Source organism: Berghia stephanieae, chromosome 3 (assembly GCF_034508935.2).
Source record: "Berghia stephanieae isolate SIO BIC M18660-M18661 chromosome 3, UCSD_Bste_1.3, whole genome shotgun sequence".
Classification (NCBI taxonomy): domain Eukaryota; kingdom Metazoa; phylum Mollusca; class Gastropoda; order Nudibranchia; family Aeolidiidae; genus Berghia; species Berghia stephanieae.
The window spans coordinates 44,872,001-44,899,270 of record NC_088362.1 but is presented as its reverse complement, the minus strand read 5'-3'; the positions used below and the strand labels follow the sequence as shown (position 1 = coordinate 44,899,270).

Here is a 27,270-nt window from a genome sequence, read left to right as displayed (position 1 = left end):
CCGTAGAATCGTCCTTTTAATTTAAGTTAATATAAAAGAGGTCTGCAAAGAGCCGATGATCTCCCTGATACCATAGCTTGTCTGATACACAATGAAAAGCATTATAATTAAACAGCAATATTTTTATGGCTCTTACAACTGTCGTTTTGTGATTGTTATATCTGGTTTTTAATGGTGTATGTATGTATGTATGTATGTATGTATGTATGTATGTATGTATGTATGTATGTATGTATGTATGTATGTATGTATGTATGTATGTATGTATGTATGTATGTATGTGTGTGTACTATTTACACAGGTATTTTATTTCCTCATTGGACACTAAAGTTTGGCCACAATATTGGTTTGTCTGCACTGAGGCTTAACTTTAAATGGTTCCGAGTTCTCGTAGATTGAGTCTGTCCTTTGGAACTTTACTGACTTTCTCTTTGTGTGGAGGATGAGATAAAGGGTGAGAGGGCAGACAGTTATTAGATACATTATAAATAGAGGTGCATACTGTTTAATATCAATGCAGTCTTAAGTCTGCTTCAAAACGAGTCTAATGATCGACCCATCGTACAAGTAAAAATGGAACACATGGCTAAAAAGCCTAATAACATTATAGCATAAATAATATACTACACGAGCTTTGTAAGTATAGACTCATAAATATTATAGGTAAAATAAACAAGGCTGGCGAACATATCGAAACATCTTAAATAGAATGAGGTAAATAAATGACAGTCGCGCCTGCATAAGGTAAGGTTAATGGCGCAATAAACATAAAATGAACTATTCAAGAATTCATCTAGGTAATAATGATAATGCAATCATTGGCAACATGCGAATTATAAGTATGCAATATTAACTGTTTTTCTTTCAGGTATAGGAATTATAGGAAGCAAAAAGAATGTTGTTGTGATACATTGTGGGATAAGAGAGCAGAAAGAAATAAAATAGACTAACCCAGTGTACATAATCTCGCCCCTTTGTATGAAATAAAAAAACCCACTATAAATGAGCCTTGAACTTGTTGGTTATTACATATGATTTTGAGTGAATTAGTTAACTTGTAAACAAGTATATATGTCGTGCTATAGGTGAACACTGTACACCTACGTTATTCAAGGGTGACGTTTTTGCGCACCTTTACGATAATTGTTTGTGGTCTCGATGGATAGCGAGCGTCCCTTGGTGTCGCTTCGTTGATCAAGTGCGAATTAGTGTGACGCGAAGTTCTGCTTTCGTCGTAGAGGTGCGACTTAGGTATCTGCTGCCACATACACATGTGTGAATTTTTTAATTGACCATACTGTAAACATATTTGTTTCCGCGTTGAGATGTGAAAGATCCCATAAACGGAATTTTGCTGACCACCCTCCCACCAACTCCTTTGAATATAGGTATAACTGAAATTACCATAACTGATCTTCCAAATTATGTAAGTGAATCTGAAAGTGTCGGGAATCAAATTAGGCTGGTTGGCACAAAGTACTTTCACGTGACTTATTACATTTTAAAATTTAGAACGTTTTTCGTGATAGTTCACGTCACATAGTGATAGTGCTTGTCATTCATCAATCTAGTAATACATTGGCGAACAGTGATAAATCAAATGAAACAATGTATATATATATATATATATATATATTATATATATATATATATATATATATATATATATATATATATATAATATATTAATTTTTTTATTTATTTATCTTTTTTTTTTTAAAGAATCATATTGGCCGATGTTAATAAATATGAAATTTGAATTTTGAACTGAACACTTTCTAAAAATCTAAAACATCCATTACAATTCCAAAGCATGTGGTAGTTATGGTTTTATATGTATGGAGTAAACTTTTGATTATTTTAATTTCCTACCTTCATCCTGTCTCAACTAGTGTAAATGCCCGTCGAACGAGTCACTGCAGAATGCTCGTATCTACTGTTAGACATTTCAATATAATCCAGATTCAGAAATTGGAGTTAAAGAAAACTGGCTTTGATCTCACGTTTCTTAGTCAAATTTTAAAACAGTATAGATAGACAAGAAAATTGAATGCTTTAAAAGACTGCTGTTTCCTTCGTATTCTAATCCTATTGTAGTCGATATGCACGTAGGTTTATTTCTTTGTGTCGCAATACCCAGAAAATGTATATAAAATACTCTTAGGCTAGATAACTAAAAGAATAAATCCAATGACAAATGAATAGGCTCAGATAACTGAATTGATAGTACATGAATAACCCGCCTTTAAAAAAATGTTCTGCATCGATCGCGACGGCTCTAGAGATGTTGTATGTACTTAATTAGACACTGGGTATATTAGACATGAAGTCTTATACTCGATACGCACCCATCCCCAACGAAAAGGAAGGAATTACTTGGGAATATATTTCATGTGACGGACAACCGGGCCTGAAGAACAAGGAGGAAGCACTTAGTAATTTCAGTCTTTCTCTCAATCAAGAAGTTCAAATCAACATGGCAGGTCCACTTTCCGGCATCCGTCTTAGCAAAGAGGCAGAGAAGTTTTTTCAAGAGAACATGAAATTGAACAGAGTCAGCCAAGCCCAGAAATACAGATACATGCTGATGACTATTTCCGATGAGCTTGGAGAAGTTGTAATGACTGATAAGGTCGAGAAGGGTGCTGACCAGCAGGAAGATTTTAAGAAGATGGTGGAACAAGTTCCGATGGACAAAGCTTGCTACATTATTTTGGACATGGCCTCATCCTCTGGCAAAGATCAATTATATTTCATTACATGGTGAGTAGTCAGTTTGATTTTTAACCCTGCCACTGAATCAACTTCCTACTTGGAAACTGCCCTGTTTTACTTTTTGACGTGCCATTTCTTATCCTGAACACGCCCACTTTTTCACTTTGCCGGTAGAAGTAGATGCAAACATGATTTTTCCTTTCATGCACATACTCATACATGACTTCTTTTTATCAGGAACATGTTGTACTCTTGTTAGTTAGTCGACCATGACTTTGTACTACTTACTGTTACTATTAGGCACTTAAACGATGGGCTAAATCTGTGTCACAGTTCTCCCATTCACCTGTGTGACCGCTAGTTATCGTTTGTGAGCAGCAGGCTAAAACCATGACTTGGTTAAATTGAGATATCTCTGGTGTTTATTTACAGAATTTGAAGACGAAGAGTTTCAGTTTCAGTCAATTTTTATAGAGCTCATTTACAGGTCTAAACTTATTGGGAGGGGAATTAGAGTACGAGATCACTATGTTTGGGTAGTAATCATCAGCATCAACTGCCGATTACTGTTAAAACGATGTCGCTAAACAGGGGTTTTACTAAAATGTATGTCGTTATTTGGGTTTTTTCTTTATTACTAACAACATATAGCTAAAAATTCAGGACCAGAGGTCAATGTTGCTATCCAGGGGTTGTCGTTATCCAGAGGTTGCACTGTATTTGACTTTTAAACAAGTCGGTTATTGTGGTCTCTGAAGGCCTTGAATCATTTTGCATATTCTGCCCTCAGCACTGCCGATGTCATCAAATAAAGAAGCGCTCTCAGAATTAGTCGAGCAGTGATGCCAAAACTCCCAATTTCACTGGGGAAAAAATCCAGTCTGGACCAAAAAATTCTGGGTTACAGGCAACTTCTGTCAAATTCCAGTGAGGTCATATTGCTCCAAGGGTACCCTCTACCACCACATCATCACTATCACAACCACCACCACCACATCATCATCACTACCACAATAACTACTACAACTACAACCATCACAGCCACATCATCATTACTAACACGACTACAACAACCACCACCACCATAGCATCATCACTACCATTTGATATAACAACCGTCACTACCAATACATCCGACGTCCCCCATCATTTCTGCCACTACTACTACAACAACCACCACCACATCACTACCACTACTACTACAACTACAACCACCACATCATCACTACAACTACAACCACCACCACATACATCATCACTACTACTACAACAATCACCACATCATCACTACCATTGCTACTACAACAACCACAAACACCATCACTACCACTACTACTATAACTATAACCACCACCACCACATCATCATTACCACTAAAACAGTAAGTATCACTACCACCGCTACTACAACCACATCATCATCATTACCACTGCTACACAATTACTACTATAACCACCACCTCCACATCATCACTACCACTAACAATCACCACATCATCATCACTACTTCAACCATTACCCATATATCATTGCCATCAGCATTAGGATTTTGGAGCTTTACTTCATTAGAAATAAAGGGACTTTGGATGGGATTGTATTTGGCATTGTGTTTACTTATCGTATCATTCTAATCAGTTATCAATTTAGAACTATAGGTGATATAATGATATTGTCAAATATCATCCAAATTTTCTTCTTTGTGGAAATTTGTCTTTCGACATTGATATTCTTCCGAGTGGTGTTTGAAATTCCTGTGAGCAATTTTAAGTTGGCGTCTCTGGTTGATTTTAAGTTGGCGTCTCTGGTTGAGGACAGATATATATCAACATCGTTGGAACTCAGGTAAAATGTTGATCTAAGCATCAAGTCGATATATCAGTCATTTTTTAAAATGAGAGGAAATGAGAAAATGTGTGGAGGAAGTCGATCTTGATGATTTGTGGCCTTTAGGATGGCCGATTTTGTATGACAATTCACTTTATTTGACAAGAGGTATGATTGTAATGGTTATTGACTCGTATTTGAACCCCTTGTTTTTAGAATCCCATTTTGTGGATATGCTCTGTATAAATGCTGGCATTTTGAAATCATTTGGATACTTGGATTAACAGTTTGGATTTTTGACCTTGATACAATGTTGTTGGAAATGAAGTTGGTTTACACCCTCTGTATTTGGCTCCTTATTTGAAGTAATCATCCATTGAAGTTTGTACTGGAATTTTGTCATTTCGTCGGAGCATGTGTCCGAACAGTTTCCATCTGTTTCTTTATACGTGTACTGACTGGTAGTACTCTGCATCTGTCATATACATCCTCATTACTGATTTTGTCTGGCCAATGTACCCCAATAACTCATCTCAATTGTTTGCAATGAAGGGAGTCCAGGTGTCCAAATTCTTTTTTGTAAGACTCTACGTTCCACAGCTGTAACAAGGATTGGCCGCACTAGCGATTCGTAAAGACATATTCTTTTATTTTCATTTCTTAATACTACCGCCACCACATCATCATCCCTGCCACCGTCACTATTGCAACCACAACCACATCATTGCTACAACTACTACCACATCTTATCCCTACCTTCACCACCATTACTGCAACCACCACCACATGATCATCCCCATGACCACCACAACTACTACCACATCCACACCCTTCTACCATCACTACAACTACTACCACATCATCATACCTACCACCACGGCTACAACTATTACTAATATCACATCATCATCCCTACCACCACAAATACTAGAACCACCACCATTGCTACAACTACTACTACATCATCATCCCTACCACCACCACTACTACGACCACCACCACATCATCATCCCTACCACCACCACCTCATCACCATCTCTACAACCACCACAACCACATCACCATCTCTTCCACTTCCACTATTATTACAACCACATCATTATCATCCCTACCACCACTACAACTGCAACAATACCACATCACCTCTACCACTTCTACTACAGTCACATCCCTACCACCACTGCAATCACCACTACAACAACCACTACCACAGCATCCTACCTATCACAAGTACTACAACGACCACTTCACCGTCATCACTACCACTACTAAATCATACCAACCAACAAATCTCATGAGTATAAAATAACGTAGTGTTTTTATGCACCTCCGTTGACGGATCGTTTTTATACACCTCTGTCACGCATGCGCATCCCACCCAATTTCATCAGCGATATTGTGTTTCTGTATTTGGACATGGCGAAAGTTATATTGTGACATCTGTAGGATGTTTTTGTTAATAAATTTATATAAAAATAATAATGATTTAAAAAATAGAAATATAAAACCAGAAAATAGATGTTGCATTGAAGGTAAAATCTTTTATAAAGACCTTATTATGGATGAACAGTCAGGTCGCTCCGTAGCGCAGTGGACAAGGTGTCAGACTCTAACCTTGAAAGTACTGGGTTTGATTCCCATTGTAGACATTTTTTTTTTTTAAAGTTTACTTTATTGAGAAAGACATCATTTTTTTTATTTTTTTTTTATTTCTTTTTTTGTTTTGTTTTGCTTTTCAAAAACTTTTTACCATGTTTTTAAAAAAAACTTCGATTTTAATATTCTAAAATTATTTATTTGAGACCAGTATTTGTGTGCCATGTTTCTTTTTACTTTTGATTTTTTAAATTATTGTTATTATTCTTTAATTTATTATCATTGTATAAACGTACTACATCAGTAATCTCTAAGCAGCGTGCTAAACTACAATCTAAAACTATTTAAACCCATTGGACGTATGCATCATTTTCATTAATTTACCATCACCGCCAACGGAGGTGCATAAAAACGGTGCATTTTTGTACACCTCCAATGGAGGTGCATAAAAATGGTGCGTTTTTGTACACCTCCAACGGAGGTGTATAAAAACGCCACCATAAAATAAAAGTGAAAATGGTGGTGGGTGGTGACTTTTGACATCGTATGATTACATGGTAATAATATTCTCCAAGTAGGTACGGTATCCTAAACTAAAATTTCGTTATACAGATGGTAGGTATCCCAAACTAAAATTTCGATATACTTTTACAGATAGAAAAATTAAATTTAGGTATCCCAAACTAAAATTTCGATATACTTTTACAGATAGAAAAATTAAATTTCAGAGCCACATGCGACTTCCCAAACTTTATCAAAATCGGAAAATAAATTTTAAAAAGTTATGGGTTTTTCAAGTTTCATTTTTTGATGATTTGTGAAGAAAAATAAATCTTGGTTAGGGAAAGAAAAAAAAATAGGCTTTGTTTAGGTAGATGATGCTTTGTACTGAAAAAAACTAGGCCGGTCCACTTTTTGCTATTGTAATCTTCAAAGGCTGCTGATTTTAATGGTATAAATTTTCCACCATTAACTTCAGTTCAAGACAGAGAAAGACTGTTCAAATAGGCCTCATTTTATTTTTGATGATTTGTGAAAAAATAAATCTTGTATCTCATCTCATGTAGTTCCATATCTGAAGCAGACGTCGGAGGTCATCTTCCGCCAAGCTGATCTATCTCTTGCCAATTCTATTAAAGCAGCGCCATCTTTCTCAGCTTCATCTGTCCAAGTTCTTATCCCTTTCAAATACGTTATTCTTTGTCTTCCTCTTATTCTTTTTCCATTCATCTTTCCAGTCAAGGCGAGTATTTCCAAACCAGGGTGGCGGATAATGTGTCCTAAAAATTCCATTTGGCGTTTGATGATTTTTGTTATCAGTGATCTTTTTCTGTTTGCCATTTCTAAAATTTCTTCATTTCTTTTCCTTTCCATCCATGACACCCTCATCATTCTTCTGTAAAACCACATTTCCACTGCCTCCAGTCTTTTAACCATGGTCTTGTTTATGGTCCAGCTCTCACAACCATATAGCAGCACAGACAGTACATAGCAATCCAGGACTTTGATTTTTGTTTTCATGCTAATATTCCTGTTTTTCATAATTGTATGCAGCTGGTTGAATGCATTCTTCACCATACCTATTCTTTTCTTTATTTCACAATCTGATTTTCCATTGGATGTTACATTGAAGCCTAAATATTTGAAACATTCAACTTGTTGTATTGTTTGTCCTCTGCTTGTTATTACACAGGCTGGTGGGTTATTATTTTTAGATACCGTCATACATTCTGTTTTAGATATATTCAGTTCCAGTCCCATATTTTCACTACTCCTGACTACAACATCCAGTAATTCTTGTAGTTCATGTTCAGATTCTGCCAGTAGAACCGTATCATCTGCATACCTCAGATTTGTTACATTCTTTCCTCCAATACACACCCCCTTCTTATGTTCGATATCTCTTAATATCATTTCACTATAGAGGTTGAATAAATCTGGAGACAAAACACACCCCTGCCTAACTCCTCTTCTAATAGGTGTAAAACTGCTTAGTTCGTTGTCAACACGCATTGCTGCTTCTTGTTCCCAGTACAAATTCCGTAATATTCTTAAATCTTTACCATCAATGTCCAAGGATGATAGAATTTTGAATAGTTTTTCGTGTTGTACTTTATCAAAGGCTTTTGAATAGTCGATGAAACACATATACAGATCTTTATTTACTTCAATACATCTTTCCATCAGCATTGATAATGTGAATATTCCATTTCTGGTACCCTTGTCCTCAACAAAACCAAATTGCATCTCCCCAATTTCAGGTCGTATTTTATTTCTTATTCTTAGTAAAATTATCTTCAAAAGAATTTTTGTGAGGTGGCTCATTAGGCTAATAGTTCTGTGTTGTTCACAATCAACTGCCCCTGGCTTTTTTGGTAGTGCTATAAAAATGGATCGTTTCATATCAGTTGGCATTTTTCCTGTGTCATACACTTGATTTAGAAGGTTTGTGATGAATTCAATCCCCCATTCACCCATTGTATAGGGGAAGAAAAAAGCAAGCTTTGTTTACCTCATTTTTTATGATTTGTGAAGAAACATTCACCTGTTAATGGCTGTAGTTTCGGATACCTTCTCTTAAGTAGATACGATTTTATATGTTGCTGTTAGTCTTTAAACTTTTGAAATTCCTCTGAGTGGTGTCAAGAAATTTTGCGAGACAAGTTTTGGGTTGCATCTCAGTAATTTTTTATGAAATGTAAATTGGGTCATCATCTATGCTCTGAGAAATTTCCTCCTTTTTTGTGACCAGTCATTTTCACCTCTGCTCTATGTGTTTAGGTAAAACCTAAGTAGGAATGTCTTTTTTAATAAGCGTATAGAGCACTGTGGGGATGGCAAGAATTTAATAAAATGCCTGGTAGGAAATTACTAAAAGAAAAACCTCACTAATTATGTATTGGTTGATCTAAACAGATACATTTTACCCAATAATTAAAAAGGGAAGATTTTCATTTCGATATTCTTGTTTCAGGTTTGCAATAACCTCGTTCACTCCTTTGGCCCCTGCATTGCTACTGCTGCTTTATTAATTGTCATTGGAGATGTTTGCTCTAATATTAGTTGAAATATGTTGTGCGTTTCTAAGTTACTTTTTTTTTCTTTTTTTTTTCCCAGGTGCCCTGACACTCTACCAACGAAACAGAAGATGTGCAGTGCCTCAACCAAGACTTCAATTCAAAACGTTTTTAAGGGGACGAAAATGAAACAAGTTAATGACCTCGGTGATTTCACCTACGAGTCTATTCTAGAATGATTAAATTTGATATATTTTTATATCTATCTGTATTTTGTTCACTGTATCATAATGAATTGATTTCCTTCAATATGTCATTATTTTAACTAATTTTGTTGGGGACTCCATGTTATTATTCGTCCAAGTTTTGAGGGGGTCTAAATAAGAAAGATGCAGGCATTTTTGTATTTTCTGTTAGTTTGAATCAATTATCTTTCCATCATCTATGCTAGCATTTATGATTTGTATCATTAATTTGAGTCAGGTGAACTACTGTTATTGAGCTGGAATTAGGAATAAAACCCAATTTACTATAACTATATGATTTGGTTTTTGTGTCTTAAATTGAAATATAACTATGGATGGATTAAAGGTGACACCTGGGTGGGGTTCCTGACTTCCCTTAGTGGGAAAGGAGGTACTTAGTGTGTCTTCTATCCCCCTTTATCTGTTTTCTAACTAGCTTTCTGTCTTTGTCTTGGAATGAGATTACTTGGTTTTGTCCTGGCCCGTACCGGATACCCTTGGTGAGAGGAAAACAGTCTAATGTATAGTTAGTTTTGGGAGATGATTTTTTTTCCCTTGTAAATCATCTCTCTGTTATGTAATCTATTTATTTTGTTTTGTTTACATATATATGATTTGTAAATATTTGAGTGTATTCCTCTCAGGGGGACCTGTGCTTGTGACTGGATAAGACTTTTGGTGATCTCAAACTAAGTACTTCGATAGTGTGCTCTTGGAAATCTATTTCCAATTTCATCCAAAATTCTCCTTTGTCTTAGTTTTTCTTGGGTGCTTTAATTGTAATCCTAGAACTTATTACTATCCCATTTTCTTCCTTTTTACCGGCGCTGATATGACCTTAATGTGTTGCAAGCGCCGTAAAACCCTTAAAAACAAAAAGGTGATACCAGTCTTGATTGAGTACCAAGTATTGAAAGGTTGGGGCGATTTGAAGGAAAAGATGAGAGTATTTTTATCTCCATGGTGGGCGGGGGAGGTCACTCTTATTACCTGTTCTATCTCAGTTTATCTGTTAACTTCTTCTACATTGCTTTCTTTACTCCTGGAATGAGATCACTTTGTCTGCTGGGCGGGGATCCTGACCTCCCATTGCGGACAGGGAGGTACATACTGTGTCTTCTATCCCCTTATATCTGTTTTCCATCTTGCTTTCTGTCTTTGTCTTGGAATGAGATTACTTGATTTTTTCCTGGCTGGGAGGGAAACAGTCAAATGCATAGTTATTGTTTTGGGAGATGATATTTTTTTCCTTGTAAATCATCTCTCTGTTATGTATTATTATATTTGTTATTTTTAATGAATAATGTAAGCATTTGAGTGTATTCCTCTTTGTTGGATTTTGTGCATGTGTCCAGATGAGACTTGTAGTTAGGTGATCTCAAACTAAGTACATTGGTGGTATGCTCTTGGATTCTACATCTGATCCATATTTGTTCCCAGTTCCCCTTTGTCTTTCTCTTGGCTGCTTTAATTGTAATTATTGAACTTTTTACTATCCCATTTTCTTCCTTTTTACTGGCGCTGATATGACCTTAATGTGTTGCAAGTGCCGTAAAACCCTTAAAAACAAACAAAACAGATCACTTTGTATTGCCCTACCGGATTGAATTGTTAGCCAAAAGGGAAACTGCCCCTGTTGTGTTCCATTTTTTTGGGAGAGGGTACCACTTTCCTCGTAAATTCTCTTAAAAAAATTTATAGTATTTAGTTTTTGATAGCATTGGAAGTGTACGTGCGGCTATGTGGTCTTGTGGTATGACACTCGCTTTCGGATTGGAAGGTCCTGGGTTCGAGCCCCGCTCAGCGCATAGTTGAGTCCTTGGAAAAGGCTCTTTACTCACATTCTCTCACTGTACTCGGGTCCTACATGTTACGTGTTGCTGTTGATCAGGGACCCCCTGTAAAGCGCTTTGAGCACGTTTAGTGGATATTGCGCTATATAAAAGCTCATTTTAAAAAAATCCCTTTTCATCTAATGGCCGCTGTAAACTTCTGTCAGAACCATCAGTTAAACCTGGAAAACAAAACATTCACTTGTCATTATGGCGCAACACCTGGGTGGCAATGATCTGTACCTTATTGAGAATTTACTAAATAAAAATGGGCATAATTATAGAGCAAACAACATGGCAATGGAATGAAGTTTCCTCGAATGTTTTTGCATGTCCCGAGGCGTTCAAGGAAACCTGGAGTGTACACTGATAGTGATAGTGTGCTCTTTGAATCTACATCTGTTCCGTTTGAACCATTTCCCTTTGTCTTACTTTTTCCTCAAGTTCTTTTAATTGTATATCTAGAATGTTTTCTACTATCCAATTTTCTTCCTTTTTACTGGCGCTGATATGATCCAAATACTAAATGTGTTGCAAGCGCCGTTAAAACACTTAAAAACAACAAACATGTTGCTCTTTATTCTTGATTGAGATTGCTTGGGCTGGGTGGGGTCTTTTGACCTCTCATGGCGGTCATTTGCTTTGTCTCCTATCCCCCCTCTTCCTGTTTTCTAAGTTGCTCTCTGGTTTTTGTCTTGTGAGGGAATTACTTGGGTTTTATCCTGATCCTGCCGGAGTCCTTGGCATAGAGGGGAGGGAAACAGTCAAATGTAATATATTATTTTTCATTGTAGATCATCTTTCTGTTGTGTTCTGCTAACCAAATATATTGATGGTATGCTCTTGGGATCTGCATCAATTCCACCTTTGTCTTACCTTTTCTTGAGTGCTGTAATTGTAATTCTAGAATTTCTTGATTATCCCATTCTCTTTTTACTGACGCTGATATGACCTAAATAGGTTGAAGGCAAACCTACAGATTGCTTGGTATTTTTTTCCTGGCCCTGACAGGAATCCTAAGTTAGAGGGAGGCAGTCAACTGTGTTATTCCTTCTTTTTTATTTTAGGAGAGATGATATTCGTTCCTTGTAAATTATCTCTGTTATAAACTACTTCGTTTTATATTATTACTTTTAGTTTTTAATATCATGATTTATAAGCTTGTGCGAGATCCTTTGCATGTGCTCGGATGGGGCTTTTACTTTTAGGTGATGTCCAAGTAGGCCCAGGCATTAATATACTGTTTATTGAGTACATTTCTGTTCCCATTTTTGCACCAGTCTTACCTTTTCTTTGGTGCCTTTTACTTTTACTTCAGATTCACAACTTTTTTCCTATCATCTCCTTCTTTACTAGCGCTGAAACGGACTGGCATATGTGCCATCATAATCATTTTAAAAACAAAATTCTGAAAGAATATGCTCCCCGGTGAAGTAAATCGGGTGATTTTTCATGAAGTTCTGATCAGATGTATGGGGTAAGGTATCCCCAGTCCAGCAACTTCTACTAAAACATTCAGTTGAACTTCAGAAAACCAAGTCTGCTGTCCGCGTCAACTGACAAGAAATGGAGGATAGATGGAGACTACCTCAGGTCTCACCCTACCATGTGTCAGGGGTGAGGCAGGGTCAGTGGCATTCAATATTAGACCCACAAACGACCAAGGTTTCGGGCGTAGGGGAGACCATGATACGAGGTCGAAAGAGAAAAAGCCGCCGGCACTTGTTTTTTAAAAAGGGTTTTATGGGGTTTGCGACACATTTATGTCATAAAACCGCCAGTAAAAGTAAAATGGGATTGTAAATTGTAAAAAGTTCTAGAATTACAATGAAAGTACCCAAGAAAGGGGAATTAGTTTCAAATAGGGAACAGATGTAGGTAAGTAGATTACAAGAGCACACTATCAGTCTGGCATGCGGCATGGCAGGTTTTTGCATCGCTTGTAGCCGCAAAAATTCGCAAAATATCATTGATTTGCATTGCGGCCGCAAAATCTGCAATTTTTTTTTGCAAATTTTTTGAGATGTTGCAAAGAAAAAAAACAATAATTTTTTAAAAGAGCAAAAAAAAAAATAATTTTTTTTTAAAGGCAAAAAAAAACGCACACACAAACAAAAAAAACCAGACAAATTAAACATTTTTAAAAATTTGATAGCTCGTGAAGAACAAAAGAATGTGAAAAATAATTAATCAAGAGTAGTTTCTTTTTTACTATCCTATTTTCTTCCTTTTCACCGGCGCTGATATGACCTTACATTTTTACAAGCGCTGTGAAACCCTTAAAAACAAACAAATACCTTTCCCTTTCATGAAATAAATATGGGTTTTTAGGAAAATTAATCGCAAATTTTTGCAAATTTTGCTGTTTTTAGATTGCAAAATTTGGAAAAAATTTTTTTTTTTTTAAACCGCCATGTCAGATCAGTGTATGAACTTAGTTTGAGATCACCTAAATGTTTCATCCTGATACAAGCACAGATCACCACTAAGAGGAACACATTCAAATGTTACAAATCATACATACCTATGTATAACAAAAATAATACTGCATAACAGAGAGATTATACAAGACCTAAAATATCATCTCCCAAAACTAACTACACATTTGACTGTTTCCCTCCCAGCCAGGGTATCCGGTAGGCCAGGATAAAACCAAGTAATCTCATTCCAAGACAAAGACAGAATCAGAAAGCATGTTGGAAAATAGATATAGAGGGATAGCAGTAGAAGACACAGTAAGTGCCTCCCTGGCCACTGTGGGAGGTCAGGAAACCCACCTAGCTGTATTGTGTCTGATCCTGCTAAGCCAGTTGAGCAATGAAGTAATATGATACCGTCCTTTGGCAAACTGAAACCTAACAATAAGCCATCTGTTGTCAAATTTCATGAACGTTCATAATTTATTTGGAGCTTGTTTGGCTGATTAAAAACAATATAAATATGAATCCTGTGTTTATCAAAATCTGAGCATTATCAAAATATTTAAACCTGAATTGTTCATGAAAGTAATTCTACATCAAATGTCAAAATATAATAATAATAATAACAACAATATCAAAACAATAACACATGACTTAAAATGTTGATATTAATTAAAGAACAAGAAATAAAGGATAAAATAAATGTTAGAATTAGAACCAAGTGATACAGAAATACTATATTAAATCTTTAAAATATACATTTCAAAAGCCTAGGTCCCAAACCGTTCAAATCAGAAAAACCCAACATGGCAAAAGGTAAGAAAAAAACATTGACACTGACAATATAACAGTCAAATGATCATGAACATGTTCGTCACATCCAATGGACATGAACAGGTTCATCACATTTGAAATTAATAATTTTCTCTAGATAGTTTTACTTTCTTTAGATAGTTTTACCCAATATTTGGAGACGGATGTGTCATTACATAGAATTAGAAAACCACACATTCTTTTGAGTCAAACGATTTGCGACCCGGGCCATAAATCAAACAGATCTAAACAAAATCACACTTTGAAATGTTAACGAATAGTCAATAAAACAGAATAATTTCAGTCTTTTAAAAAAAATGTAGATAAGGTATAAATTTAAGTTACAAAATTCCAACCATGTTCAAATAAATAACATCTTTATTAACATAGTTTACATTCTACATAGAAACTCTAATGATTTCATATTGCCAATTCAATACTCACGCTCTGCACACTGATACTGATAAAGATACACTTAAATACCCACATATACAAACCTACATGATCACATAGCATGTGCATACATACACACACACACACACAGACATGTAGACACATGCACAGTTAGGATGAATGAATGGTAGAACAGCGAGTCATTTGTCATTGCATCAACATTTTAATTTTATAGAACTATTTTGCCAATCATGTGGGACAAACTGCTACTGCTACAAACTTTTTGAATTTCTTCTCGTAATCTGTTCCACCTGGAGTTTTTTCAAAAGACTATCCCATAAATAATATGCGCTTGGCTAAGAAGCTCACAACATTGCCATCCAGAAGAATAATGGACCAACACACAAAACTGTGTGTAACCATGAGCTTTTATAGTCTGGATAACAGAGTTAAGGGAGAATTACTCATAAACGTGGATGGCAAAAAAACAATAACAAGGACCCAAGTGACGTCAACTTCATTCTCTCTTGGCCCTCCTTTCCACCCAGCAGTGATTCAGTAGCTGGTCTGGCAGAAAGTACTTTGCTATAGACTAGCATCCTCTCCAACAGCTAGCAAGTGAATGCTATTGTCCGTTTCATGTTATAGAAGCTGGGATAAACTCCGGTTCCACTGGTCTGAAGGACTACTATCCTTTTATAGTCATGCTGGAATTTTACTTTTAAACAAAGATAGATGCATCTGCAGTCAGACTCCTTTTTTACTTTACCTGATATTATATCTAAAATCCTGGTATTGGCTTAATAGACTTATAACTTATATGGAACTGACTGAAGAGAACTCGACAGAATGGTCCGGGAAAGAGATGGATGGAGACAAGTTGTGGATGGCCTGTACTAAGGTCCATGAAAAGCCAAAAGGCTTAAGTACATTCAGCAAGACATCATGGCGTATCATTTTCACTGAGTAATGATAATGATTAAGACCTGGGTTGTAACCAGAAAAAAAAAAATTTGAAAAATTAAAAATGACACACACACACACACATATAAAGATACATACATACCTACTACACCCCCACACAATGCACGCACACTACACTCACTCACATACAGAGCATCAACACATATCAACAGCATTCCCATCATTCCTCATCCTTCAGATGCACTAACACAGTTCCCTTGGCCACGGTTTCTCCTGGCTGAAAGAGAATCTTGTCCACAATCCCATTCTTGGCAGCGCGAATCACATACTGGATGGAAAGAAGAAGAGAAATTGAACAATCAAGATTAAATTCAGTTGAAATGATTGTATATGTATGCTTAATAGAAAATAAGTAATTTATCTAATTCTTGTCTATTTACAACTAGCAAACCCTGCTACATCTTCGATGTAAAACTAATCACAGGCATGTACGTTACCTCCGCATATATCTGCTGAATCTGTATAAACCCTTAAAATTAAAGTAACACGACATGTAAAAATGTAGGTATAAATATAATCCCAAAGAAATCAATAAGCCATGAAACAACAAATGAATAAATATTTCTGCTGTTAGTAAACAGAGAAAACAAAAAAGTAAAATACAGGAATCTATATAGCTTCTTTGCTTTTGCATACAATATTCAGTGTTGGTTCGGAATAGTTAAAAATGGAGCGGTTTCACTTGTCTTCTATCCTTGGACACCCGACATAAAGCTGGCCAAGGCTGAAGCAAGGAGTTGACAGGTAGAGCAGTCCGAATAGTCCATTACAAGATTGTAAACCTGATCTCAAATTGATACCTCAATCAGTCTGCTTCTGTACGTTTTGAACATGGACTGTCCACACAGGCTGCATCCTGTCTCCCTCTCTTTTCAGCCTCTGCACTGAATCTATCATGAGAGGAGTCATTGATGATGAAACTGAACAAAACTACAATGCACCAAAATTAAATGGCAAGCCAAACTTAGATCTGAGATATGCTGACGACACTGCACTCCTGTCAATAATGCCTTCTGGAATAGACAGGCTTGTGCAATCTGTAAAACAACATAGTGATGACAAAGACCTGCTCCTAAATGCTAAAAAGACCAAAGTAATGGACACTGATAAAAGTCCAAAAGCTCAAATTGTGGTTCATGGAGAAAAACTGGGAATGTCAACAATTTTGTATATCTTGGGGCAAGATTAGAGGCAAATTGAAAATGGACCTCTGATATCCAAAGCACTTGTCCAAACAAAATTGACAAAAATTATTGACATTATGGAAAAGTGAAAGCATCCAACTGAAAATGAAAATATTAAAAACATGCATATTTCCAACAGCATTATATGGATGTGAATCGTGGACAATCACAAAAAACGATGAGAATAAAATCAATGCATTTGAAATGAAATGCTACCAGAAAATTCTCTGCATTCCCTGGACAGCAGGGAAACTAACAAAAATGTGAAAGAGTCTCTGGGCATTGGGGAGCCATATCTCATCAAAATGATACCAAAAAAATAAAACTTGCCTTTTTTGGACATATTAAGAGACATGACACCCTTGAAAATTATTATTTTTCTCAAAGGCATTGTGGAGCATAAAAGAGGGAGAGGGAGACCATGAAGATGGTCACAAGACATAAGCGAATGGATGAATAAGCCAGTGACTGAATGTGGAAGAAAGACGCAGGACAGAAGCTTTTTTCGGAGGTCACATCCAGAAGTGATAAGCCATGATGATGATGATGATGATTGGCAAACTGCATATAATAAACTTTGAATTTTGAATCATATATGCCTATAACAACTGAGTCCCTAGTCTCAAACAGACAGGTATTGAATTGGCACGGCATACTGAGATTCAAGGGCATGAGATGACTTCTAGCTTCTTTCTACCAAATTACTGCTCGGTGAAAAGATTTGGGGTGGGGGTGGGGGGTGAAAATTTGTCCATGGTGCAAGATCAAAATCAATCCCTACCTTTTAACCTTTTTGGTCTCACTTTCAGCTGAAAACATTTTGTGAGTAGATCCAACCATAACCAACGACATCCACTTTTTTACATGACAGATACATTTGATTGTCTCTTGTCAACCAGATGAAAGTATAAATTGATGGAATATCCTTTACATTGAAACAAGTTCATAATTTCATACTGGCCGGCAAGCCCACATTTCTTATTGATACAACTATGTCCTTACCTCCATCTTCATGGCAATCATCACCACTAGCGGTTCTCCCTGCTCCACCTTTGTCCCTTGCTCCACCAAGAGTCGCTCTACCACACCAGGCATAGGAGCCATAGCATCTTCCATACTGCCAACACCTGACGTCTCTTGGAGGTATTTTGGGGTGGGGATGTCCAGGCTGTGTTTGCCCTCCTGATGATGGTATGACATGACATTAGATTAAAAAGATTTAGAGTTTCAATACTTCTCAAGTTATTTAACTCACTCAACCCTAACCGACTATATCCGTTGTTTACACGGGTTACATTTACCCCATGCCTATTTAATACATTTTTCAGACAAATTATAGGCGTAGTATCAAAGCTAATGTTTTAAATTTTTACATGATAATGATAGTTGAATCAAACTATCTATGCATATGCTCATTTTTAATACATTTTCTTTTCAATTTTGAAAAGTAGCAAAAAATCTCTAGGATTGAGTGAGTTAAAAGGTACCGAAAAGTGTTTTGAAATAGGACAGACTGTACAGGAACAAAACTGTCAAATTTCCAAAGTCAAACTGGAAAACCCAATGTCTCTTTATCATTTTCCAATCCAAGCCAACTAACTCATCACTTATTCAATGCATTAGTCTATGATAAAGACACAGAAGGCGACCACTTATTCCAATTATTTTAAAAAGTGATTGAAAAAGTCAAAATGAATGTATCAATATACAATGAAAACTTGCTTTTCTGCTCCTGGCTATTCTATTAGGTTTAGGACGAGCATGGACTGTATTTAATTCATGTTAACTTTATTAATCATACCATAATCTTTGCTAAGGTTCCTAATACAGCAATATAACAAGGTTTTACTGTATTTCATACTGACTATACTGTCGACTGATTAATGTAACTTTCATTTTGATTTCTTTTTTCACTGCCATGCTTTAGGCATTTACAATATTATTCATATATCCTTTTAAGTTAATATTTAAAACATACACGAAACCTGCAAACTGTTTTGGCAATTGAACAATATTTTTTAACAAAAACAATGCGTTTGAACACCAAGTAAAACTCAGACTGCAACATTCACCTTATAGGGTTGAATAAGGTCGACCTGAAGTGCAACTCAACTGTAATACTCACTTTCTAGGGTTAAAAACTGGTCAACACCAAGTGTAACTCAGACTGTAACATTCACCTTCTTCTAGTGCTAAAAATGGTCGACCTGAAGTGTAACTCAGACTGTAACATTCACCTTCTAGGGCTGAAAAACGGTCCCAATAGTTTACAGTCAATGTTACGTTATTTTACCAGTATTGAATGCATGCAAGTAATGATGAGGAAAACACGTGTTTGTTTTCTCTGTTCTTGATCAGGCTGGGTATTTACTGTGTCTCACTAACTGCCAAAGTCAAACTACAGGGAGCACGGTCATTGACTATTCAGAAAAATGAGTGGAGCAGGCACTTATGTTGGTAACAACAAGAGATGAATTGAGTAGAAAAGTGCCAGAAGACAATAGTGAATAAAAACTTTTCGCGGCGGTGACGGGGTTTGAACCCGCGACCTTATTGGCATGACAACTCCGCCTGTGGGTCATTGACTGTACTGTATGGTTGTTAGATGATCACTGACACCGACTCCAAAAATGTGACTGAATCACAGAGAAGGAACAATACATTGCTCTATTTCTCAGTTGTTATTGCATAAAATCAAGTTAAACAAAAATTATATGACATATTTATATGAAGCTTGTGCAAAATGCAGCCTTATAATATGAAAAGAATATTTGGTTTCACACAGCCTGTTTATAGAATGGATGAAGTATTTTTATGTGCATTCAGAAAGGTCAAACTGTGAAAGTGGGCAATATAAATGTCTAATTTTCTTTCTAAAGTATCATCGTCTTGTTATTTATAAGGAGGTTTATTCATTATTATTCCTCATCATAGTCTCATTCCAAGAAAACAAACTGATGACAAAATGCAAAGGGACAAGAGATTTAAGGAGATACAAAGGAGAGGAAGCATCAGCCCCACAAGAAGAGAATGTTGCCAATTATCAGCCCCCCCCCCCCCCCCCCCCCCCCACACACACACATACACTCAACCCCACCTATGTAAAAAGTTAATTATGTATACCCTACTATACTTTTCACATTTCAAACTGATATTGAACTAATAACAAAACTGCACAGCCATCACAAACCAATCCAAACTTTCTGAGCATGTTTGTTGACCCATTTCGACTTAAATGGCATGACTTTACATGTCTCCGTGTCTTTGTCTCACTACTAGAAAGTAACAGTTTTATAGCGATAAGTGGCTTTGAGTAAATCAGTTCATCTTAACTAACAGGCACTGTTTCGAACGAGCCACAACAGAATGATTCTGATCACTCAAGTCAAACGTTCTTCCCATACAATTTACAACAATAATACTCACAACATCAAAGACATGAATGGTGTTGTCCATCATTAAGACAGAGGATGAGGACACCACACCATCCACACTGCTTCGAATGGCAATCTTCCCCTCCTCATCAACATCCATCTTGACGTCCATTACACTGTAAGGCGCTTGACCATTAACACTCACTGACCATTCACCTCTGGACCCTTGGCTAAGAGTTATTTTGTGTTCTGGGGAGAGAAATAATAATGTGAATTATGTGTAGGTATACAATTCGTCACCACTACATTCGTGATGATAATGATGATGAGGATGATGATGACAATGATGTTGATGATGACAATGATGACACAATTTAAAACAATGCGAATTGTGGATAAGATATGACAGCAAACATGATGAAAATGATGATTATCATGATGATAATGATGATAAAGATTATGATGATGATGACTACAACAATGACAATAATGATTAATGTTGTAAAACATTGAGATCTGTAACCTACCTTTATCTCCATCTGCAACACTAAAAGAATAGGACGGAGTAGCATTGATTCTCAATTTTCCTACAGAACTAAATGGTGTGAAAGGATCTGCAAGAACAGAAAATAAAATGATTTTTATGAAGAAGTGGTTAAACAAATTAGTCCATTCTTTAAGTTTTCATCCAAGAAAAAAAAAAACAACAAATCAAAACAAAACAAAAACCAAATGGGATTAGTTTTAAAAAGGAGAAGATCCAGGATCAATCTATTCATGTGCAGTGCTCGCAAGTCTTCAAGTGTTCCTTATTAAATACTTTTCTCTGATTCTCCTATAAATTCTTATATGTGACAAAGAACATGATGAAGTTTCCCTCTATAACTCTGTATTTCTTGTGGCTTGTGAACGGGTGTTTTTAATGCCAAATCAAATAGAGAAAATAAAAGTGTTTTTTTTTGTTTTTTAAACCTTTTGGCAGGGAAAATTGAGCTTGGAATTATTTTGGTATTTTTAAATCTGTTAACCTTTTGAAGTGAATTAAAAAAAAAAAGGGGTGTCAAAACAGTTTGCTAAATTTTCAGATTCTTATCATTCAGACAAATATTTACATTGCCCTAATTACCTACTTGTTATTATCAGACTGAATAATGTAATAACATCCCAAACACTTATTTATAATTTAAAATTACGAGAGCGACAGTGACCTTTAGACACTTTTAAGTGATCCGATGAGTTGTATCGAATCTCACACAATCAATAGATCTCGTATAGATTCAACCAAATTATGATTATTTAGTAATAAAAATACTAACCTTTTTTTAAACGCTTTCTCCATAAATTCTTTCCACTTGTCATTTCAATTTTGAGGAAAGCCATTTTGTGGTGGGCTCTTTTGTTTGTGCTCTAATGTACATGTTTACAGAACAAGTGATGCTATAAAATATTTAGCATTTTTTTTTTTTGAGAACATTTGGCATAATTCTATGCCTTAATTGTAAAAAGGAATAAACAAAAATGAATATAACAGCTTAAATAAAAACCAAAATATATTTTGTTCATTTTTGAAGCTGTTATATTCATTTTTGTTTATTGCCTTTACAGTCCACAGCTTCTAGCAGCTTAGTATCACTATGCCATGACAAGAACTTTTAGCTCTAGCTAGAAATAGCATTGTATAACAATGGTCATTGTCGATCTAAGAAATGATTCAGATAACGACAGTTACTATAGTAGGGCAGTGCTGCCAATGCTAGCCCAAGAAAATGTGTAAAATGGAAGGTCAAAATGAGTTAAATAATTTTTTTAAAAAGGTATATGATCCAGAAAAAATGATAATGAGCGCAAATTCCAATGATGGTCAATTGGACCATACTACTGATATTATATATCATGAATAAACTTACTCATTATTGGCAATATAAATAATATTGCCTTCCAGAATCCACATATAAATCAGACACGGCTCAACCAAATATTTTATTGAACTCCCAAAATGAATTCCGGGTTTTCGAAACAAACTAAAAAGTTAACTTATACTAAGAAGTGAGTGATCTTTTATTTAAACAATAGAAATCGAATAATGCATAGGATCCTCAGATAAATGAGTTTAATGAACAATAATGCTTAAGAATACACATTTTTTACATAAGATAGGCAGCGAGTAGAGTATTTGATTTCTTAAATATTCCTAAGTTGATTTCTATGAAATTCATCTAGTCAGCGCTCTTTCACTTTATTTTAAGGCCTATTGACAATTTAAATTTAAAAACTCTCTGTCATAAGAATGGAAAATCAAACACATTTGTTCAATTTTTAATCATGGTGAACTCGAGAGATTCAAGATGACGTACATGTAAAGCACATGCATAAACCCACCTGTTTGTTTGTCTTGAAGGGTTTTATGGCACTTGCAACACATTCAGGTCATTTCAGCGCCAGCAAAAAGATTTAGAATTAAAAGCACATAAGAAAAGTAAGACAAAGGGGAATGGTACAAATAGGGAACAGAGATTCCAAGTGAACATTATCATTGTGCATAGTTTGAGATCACCTTCAAGTCTCATCCAGACACAAGCATAGGATCCCACAAAGAGGAACACACTCAAGTGCTTACATTATACATTCAAAACAACAAATATAACATAATTTACAAGAAAAAAATATCATCTACCAAAAATTTAACTATACATTTGACTGTTTCCCTCCCAGCCATGGACTCTGACGAGGGAAAGGACAAAACTAAGTAATGTCATTCCAAGACTAAGACAAAGAGCAAGTTGGAAAACAGATATATGTGTTCTGAAGACACAATATGTGACCTCCTTGCCCGCTATGGGAGGTCAGTAACCCCACCCAGAAACCCACCTGTAAACTCTGCCACACCTCCGGTAAGTTTGGCTGCCATGGCCAAGGCTGTGTGGGAGATGACAGCTGGGGACAGCACTTTGGGAGGGAAAAGCTGATCGTAGTGCTGGGGTATGAAGTCTGTGCTCACATCGCCGGCATGGAAGGAAGGATGAGATGCCAAAGCCATCAAAAATTGTATATTTGTACTTAAGCCAACAATCTGTAATGTAGTGAACAAAGATTTTTAAAAAGGAATTTAAAACTTTGTTATAATATCATTTGTTTTTTTCAGAAAAACGACCATAGTTTGTTTTTCTATCATTTTTTTATATTTCACCCTCATTCATTTAGATGTGGCTTAAATCAATTAAATTGCTGTAATAATATAAAACACAACATTCTTAAAATGAGAATTCACGATCCTGCTGCTTTGTGGTCTAGTGGTATGACACTCAGCCTCCTACCAGTAGGTTCAAGTCTCCATGTGGAGCCTGCACTGTTGGCTCTTGGAAAAAGCTCTTCATTCATATTTTTTCACCATATTCAGGTGAAATGAGTATCGCACTGCTAACAGCATTGTCTAAAAGATGTAATATGCCATATATGCTGTGAGTTTCATCCTGTTGCTATTGAAAAGGAGACCCCTTGTAAAATGTTTTTCGCACATGTAAAGGATACTGTGCAATATAAAAACTAACTTTTTTCTTTTTTTCAAAATTGAGTTGCATATAAAATTTGACCTAAGGTTCTGCAAACTTTTCCTAACATAAAAAGATTGAGTTTCAGGGGACTTTTTTCACTGAAAATCTGTTTATCCAATAATACACTCAAGTACAGTTCCCTCGAACATACAATTTCCACAAACTCACTCAAATATCCCAAATTTTTTCCTTATTGTTCTTTGTTATCTTTCCTTGAACTATTTTTTTTTTCATATTCAAAGGAGTTTGAGGAAACTGTGCTTGAATGTAAATGGGTAGTGTGGCTATATGGTCTAGAAGTATGACAGTCGCCTTCAAATCAAAAGGTCCTGGGTTTGAGTTCTGAGCCGTGCATAGTTGAGTCCTTGGAAAAAGCTCTTTACTCACATTCTCTCACAGTACTCAGGTGTAAAATGAGTACATGGCCATTAACAGCTTTGTCTCTGTCCGAAAAAAAATTGTAATATCGCCTAACAGGTGTCATGTATCGTCCTACATGTTAAGTCTTGCTGTTGGCTAGACCCTGTTTAGGGGATATTGCGCTTTAAAAAAGCACAGGTTTGTTTTTTTTAGTTAATATCTTTATGGCTGGAAAGAAACCGAGATGTTACGCTAGAATATGGTGCAACTGGAAGTGACTTCAACATGGTCCACAATATGTGGACCAGCATTTGCTGAGTGCATAGAAAAACATGGGTTCGAACTGTGACAATCAGATGCTACTCATACCAACTTCCTTGAGATCACTATGGAGTGCGAGCCAGGTAAACCAGATCATCTCTAGTTCTGTGTTTTGGAGCATGCGCTACCAGTACCAGGTACTAATCTACCCTTTTATTGTGTCATTACTAATTTCTGTTAAATACTTACATGATAATCTCGAAGAGCTGCCATTGTTTTCTTGAGAGCAGAGTCTCTGTCCTCAGACCAGACCACCAGCTTAGCTATCATGGGGTCATAATGTACAGACACCTCATCGCCTGGGAACAAATAAAATGTAAAAAGAGGAAATAAAGGTTATCTAAAGCCTGGTATGTTAAATTATTAGTAATATTAAAATAGAAAGATTCAACTATCAACCCTTTAGTTTCTATTCTTACCATGTGATAAATCCGATAAAATCTATACTTTCTTATCACATCTGATTTCAATTTTTTCCCCTTTCCTCTGAAAGATCTTCTTTGTAAAGTTGCAATGATGGGCACTCAGCAGCCTAAAATATTCAGATGCAGAGGTCCTGAAAGCTCAGTGGTAGAGCACTTAACTCACAATCATAGTAGCTGGTCTAGGTTCTGAATGCAGTCAAGATTTTTTCTAACTCCTCTGTCCACTCAACAGTGATTGGGTAGCTGGGTCTATTAGACCAGATGGAAAGTACCTTGTGATAAATTAGCATCCTATCCAAACGGTAGCAAGCAATTAATGTACATTTTATGCCATGGAAACTGAAATAAACTGCAGCTCTATGTATCTAGTGGCTTAAAAAGGTGTCACTAAATTTCCTTCTTGAAATTTGATTTTCATTGTCCTATACCTTGACGGACTCCGGTTTCTATCCTGACAGTAGGGCTAGGAGACGGGGTGGTCAGATGATGTAAAGGCCCAGCTCCCGGCATGAAGCCATTGTCAGGATCCTCAGCATAAATACGGGCCTCAAAGGCATGCCCTCTCAACTTGATAGAGTCTTGCATCATGGGAATCTGTTCACCTGCTGCAACCTGAAATGAGTCAGCAATGTCTTTGAAATAAAAATTTTCTTCCCGATAAAAATACATGCAACCCCCCCCCCCCCCCCAAATAAACAGCAGTATTCCCTTTAATAACCATCACCTTAATTATTCTTTGATCTTACACAACAATCCAGTGCCTTCAGGCATGTTAATGCTACCACAAGTGAATAGTTTCAATCTATTCTTTTGGCTCTTTGGCAGTGGAATAAACCTTTGTTTTTCTGAGAAAACTGGACACCTCTATCATAATGCTCATCAGTGAGATTGGCTGAAGTGAATAAGACCCAAGTTATTCCATTTGATTGTATAGGTACCAGTGATGAGCTTTTTAGATCATAAGTCATTTATGGAACCAAAAAAACCCCAACAACATTGGGATGAACCGTGTTCCAACTATGTGTTATGTTAACAAATTGTACAGATCTTCCTGAATGTGCCATAATAATTCCTAAATGATTTGGTGTTATGACACACAGTATAAGCTAATAAGCAGTGGCTGTGTGGTTGGTCGTTTATGAAGAGTAAATGTTGTATGGATATCGATTTGACTCCTGTTGAACACCACTTAAGCCCATAACTTGTTTTTCCTTTTTCTACATCAGGAGATCTTTAATATAGATAGATCAATGGCATTTTTAAAATCCAAAGTGAGCATTGGACTAGCTCTCATGCTCTCATGCAAACTATTTTAGGATTGAAGGGGCAATGTTGTCTCAGCCCCTGGCCGAGGGTTAAAATTCATGAACAGTGATTGGACACTTTCCTGAGCATCATTGTATTAATACCATAAGGATGGAGCTTGGGGCCTCCCTCTCTTCATCTTTCTTTCCTTGAGGAAGAAACCCCACCGCTAATTTTGCAGTGCTAAGATATTTATTTTTTCATTGGGTAGGTTAATATTATAGATAGTATGCGCTTGGCTAAGAAGATTATAACATTGCCATCCAGAAGTATAACGGACCAACACACAAAACTATGTGTAACCTTGAACGTTTATAGTCTGGTTAATACAGTTTAGTGAGAATTACTCATAAACGCGGATGGCATAAAGCAATATATAACAAAGACCTGAGTGATGTCTTCTTCGTTTTATTTATATTTAAGATTTTTTAGTTGCTTCCAAATGTATTATCTGAGAATGTTTGTTGCCTAGACCTTTAGTTTAAATTTGTTGAATGGATGAATGCATAGCAATAATATTGAATTGCCTATGTAATATATCGTTATGATATTAAACTCAAATGGCCATAAAAGAATTATTTCACCAAAAGCCAACTGAGAATCAACTGAGCACGATATGTGATGCCTTCAGCAGTCTGTACTCACTCTGAGCTGCCACTCCACCAGGTCTGTTCCAGTCACCATTTCTGTGACAGGGTGCTCCACTTGGAGACGTGTGTTCATCTCCATGAAGAAAAATTTAAAGTCTTGATCCATGATAAATTCCACCGTACCTGAAACAAAAAGATGATAATGAAATCCTGTCTCCTTGTGACTCTGACTCTGCCAGGAAAGCACCTCATTATCGAATCGTATCATTTAAGAGCTAATAGGTTTTTAAAAACCTTTGAAACTTTCATGCATAAACACAAT

At 36.2% G+C, this 27,270-nt stretch overlaps 2 protein-coding genes across 3 annotated transcripts in view; one reads left to right on the top strand and one right to left on the bottom strand.

Moving 5' to 3' along the window:
• Positions 1–2,308: 2,308 nt before the first annotated feature.
• Positions 2,309–9,691, top strand: LOC144967819 (uncharacterized). The gene is made up of 2 exons (XM_078905482.1): positions 2,309–2,763; positions 9,252–9,691. Exons 1-2 carry the CDS (start codon positions 2,324–2,326, stop codon positions 9,388–9,390), a joined length of 579 nt encoding a protein of 192 aa, XP_078761608.1. The 5' UTR covers positions 2,309–2,323; the 3' UTR covers positions 9,391–9,691.
• Positions 9,692–14,104: 4,413 nt separating this feature from the next.
• LOC144967818 (methylcrotonoyl-CoA carboxylase subunit alpha, mitochondrial-like) overlaps positions 14,105–27,270 on the bottom strand; it is a 29,795-nt gene continuing 16,629 nt past the window's right edge. For both annotated transcript variants that reach the window (XM_078905480.1, XM_078905481.1), the window contains exons 10-17: positions 27,004–27,131; positions 25,482–25,665; positions 24,818–24,927; positions 23,265–23,466; positions 20,924–21,010; positions 20,449–20,645; positions 18,025–18,204; positions 14,105–16,106 (exon numbers count right to left, since the gene is read on the bottom strand). In XM_078905480.1, the coding sequence (XP_078761606.1) occupies positions 15,999–16,106; positions 18,025–18,204; positions 20,449–20,645; positions 20,924–21,010; positions 23,265–23,466; positions 24,818–24,927; positions 25,482–25,665; positions 27,004–27,131 (1,196 nt within the window). In that variant the 3' untranslated portion in view covers positions 14,105–15,998. The remainder of the gene's footprint in view (positions 16,107–18,024; positions 18,205–20,448; positions 20,646–20,923; positions 21,011–23,264; positions 23,467–24,817; positions 24,928–25,481; positions 25,666–27,003; positions 27,132–27,270) is intronic.

What these genes read in the sequence shown, in the direction of transcription:
- LOC144967819 (XM_078905482.1), top strand. Translation starts at nt 2,324, where the DNA reads ATGAAGTCTTATACTCGATACGCACCCATCCCCAACGAAAAGGAAGGA. An exon ending in CAATTATATTTCATTACATG is followed by an intron (nt 2,764 to 9,251) that starts GTGAGTAGTCAG and finishes TTTTTTTCCCAG; the next exon opens with GTGCCCTGACACTCTACCAA.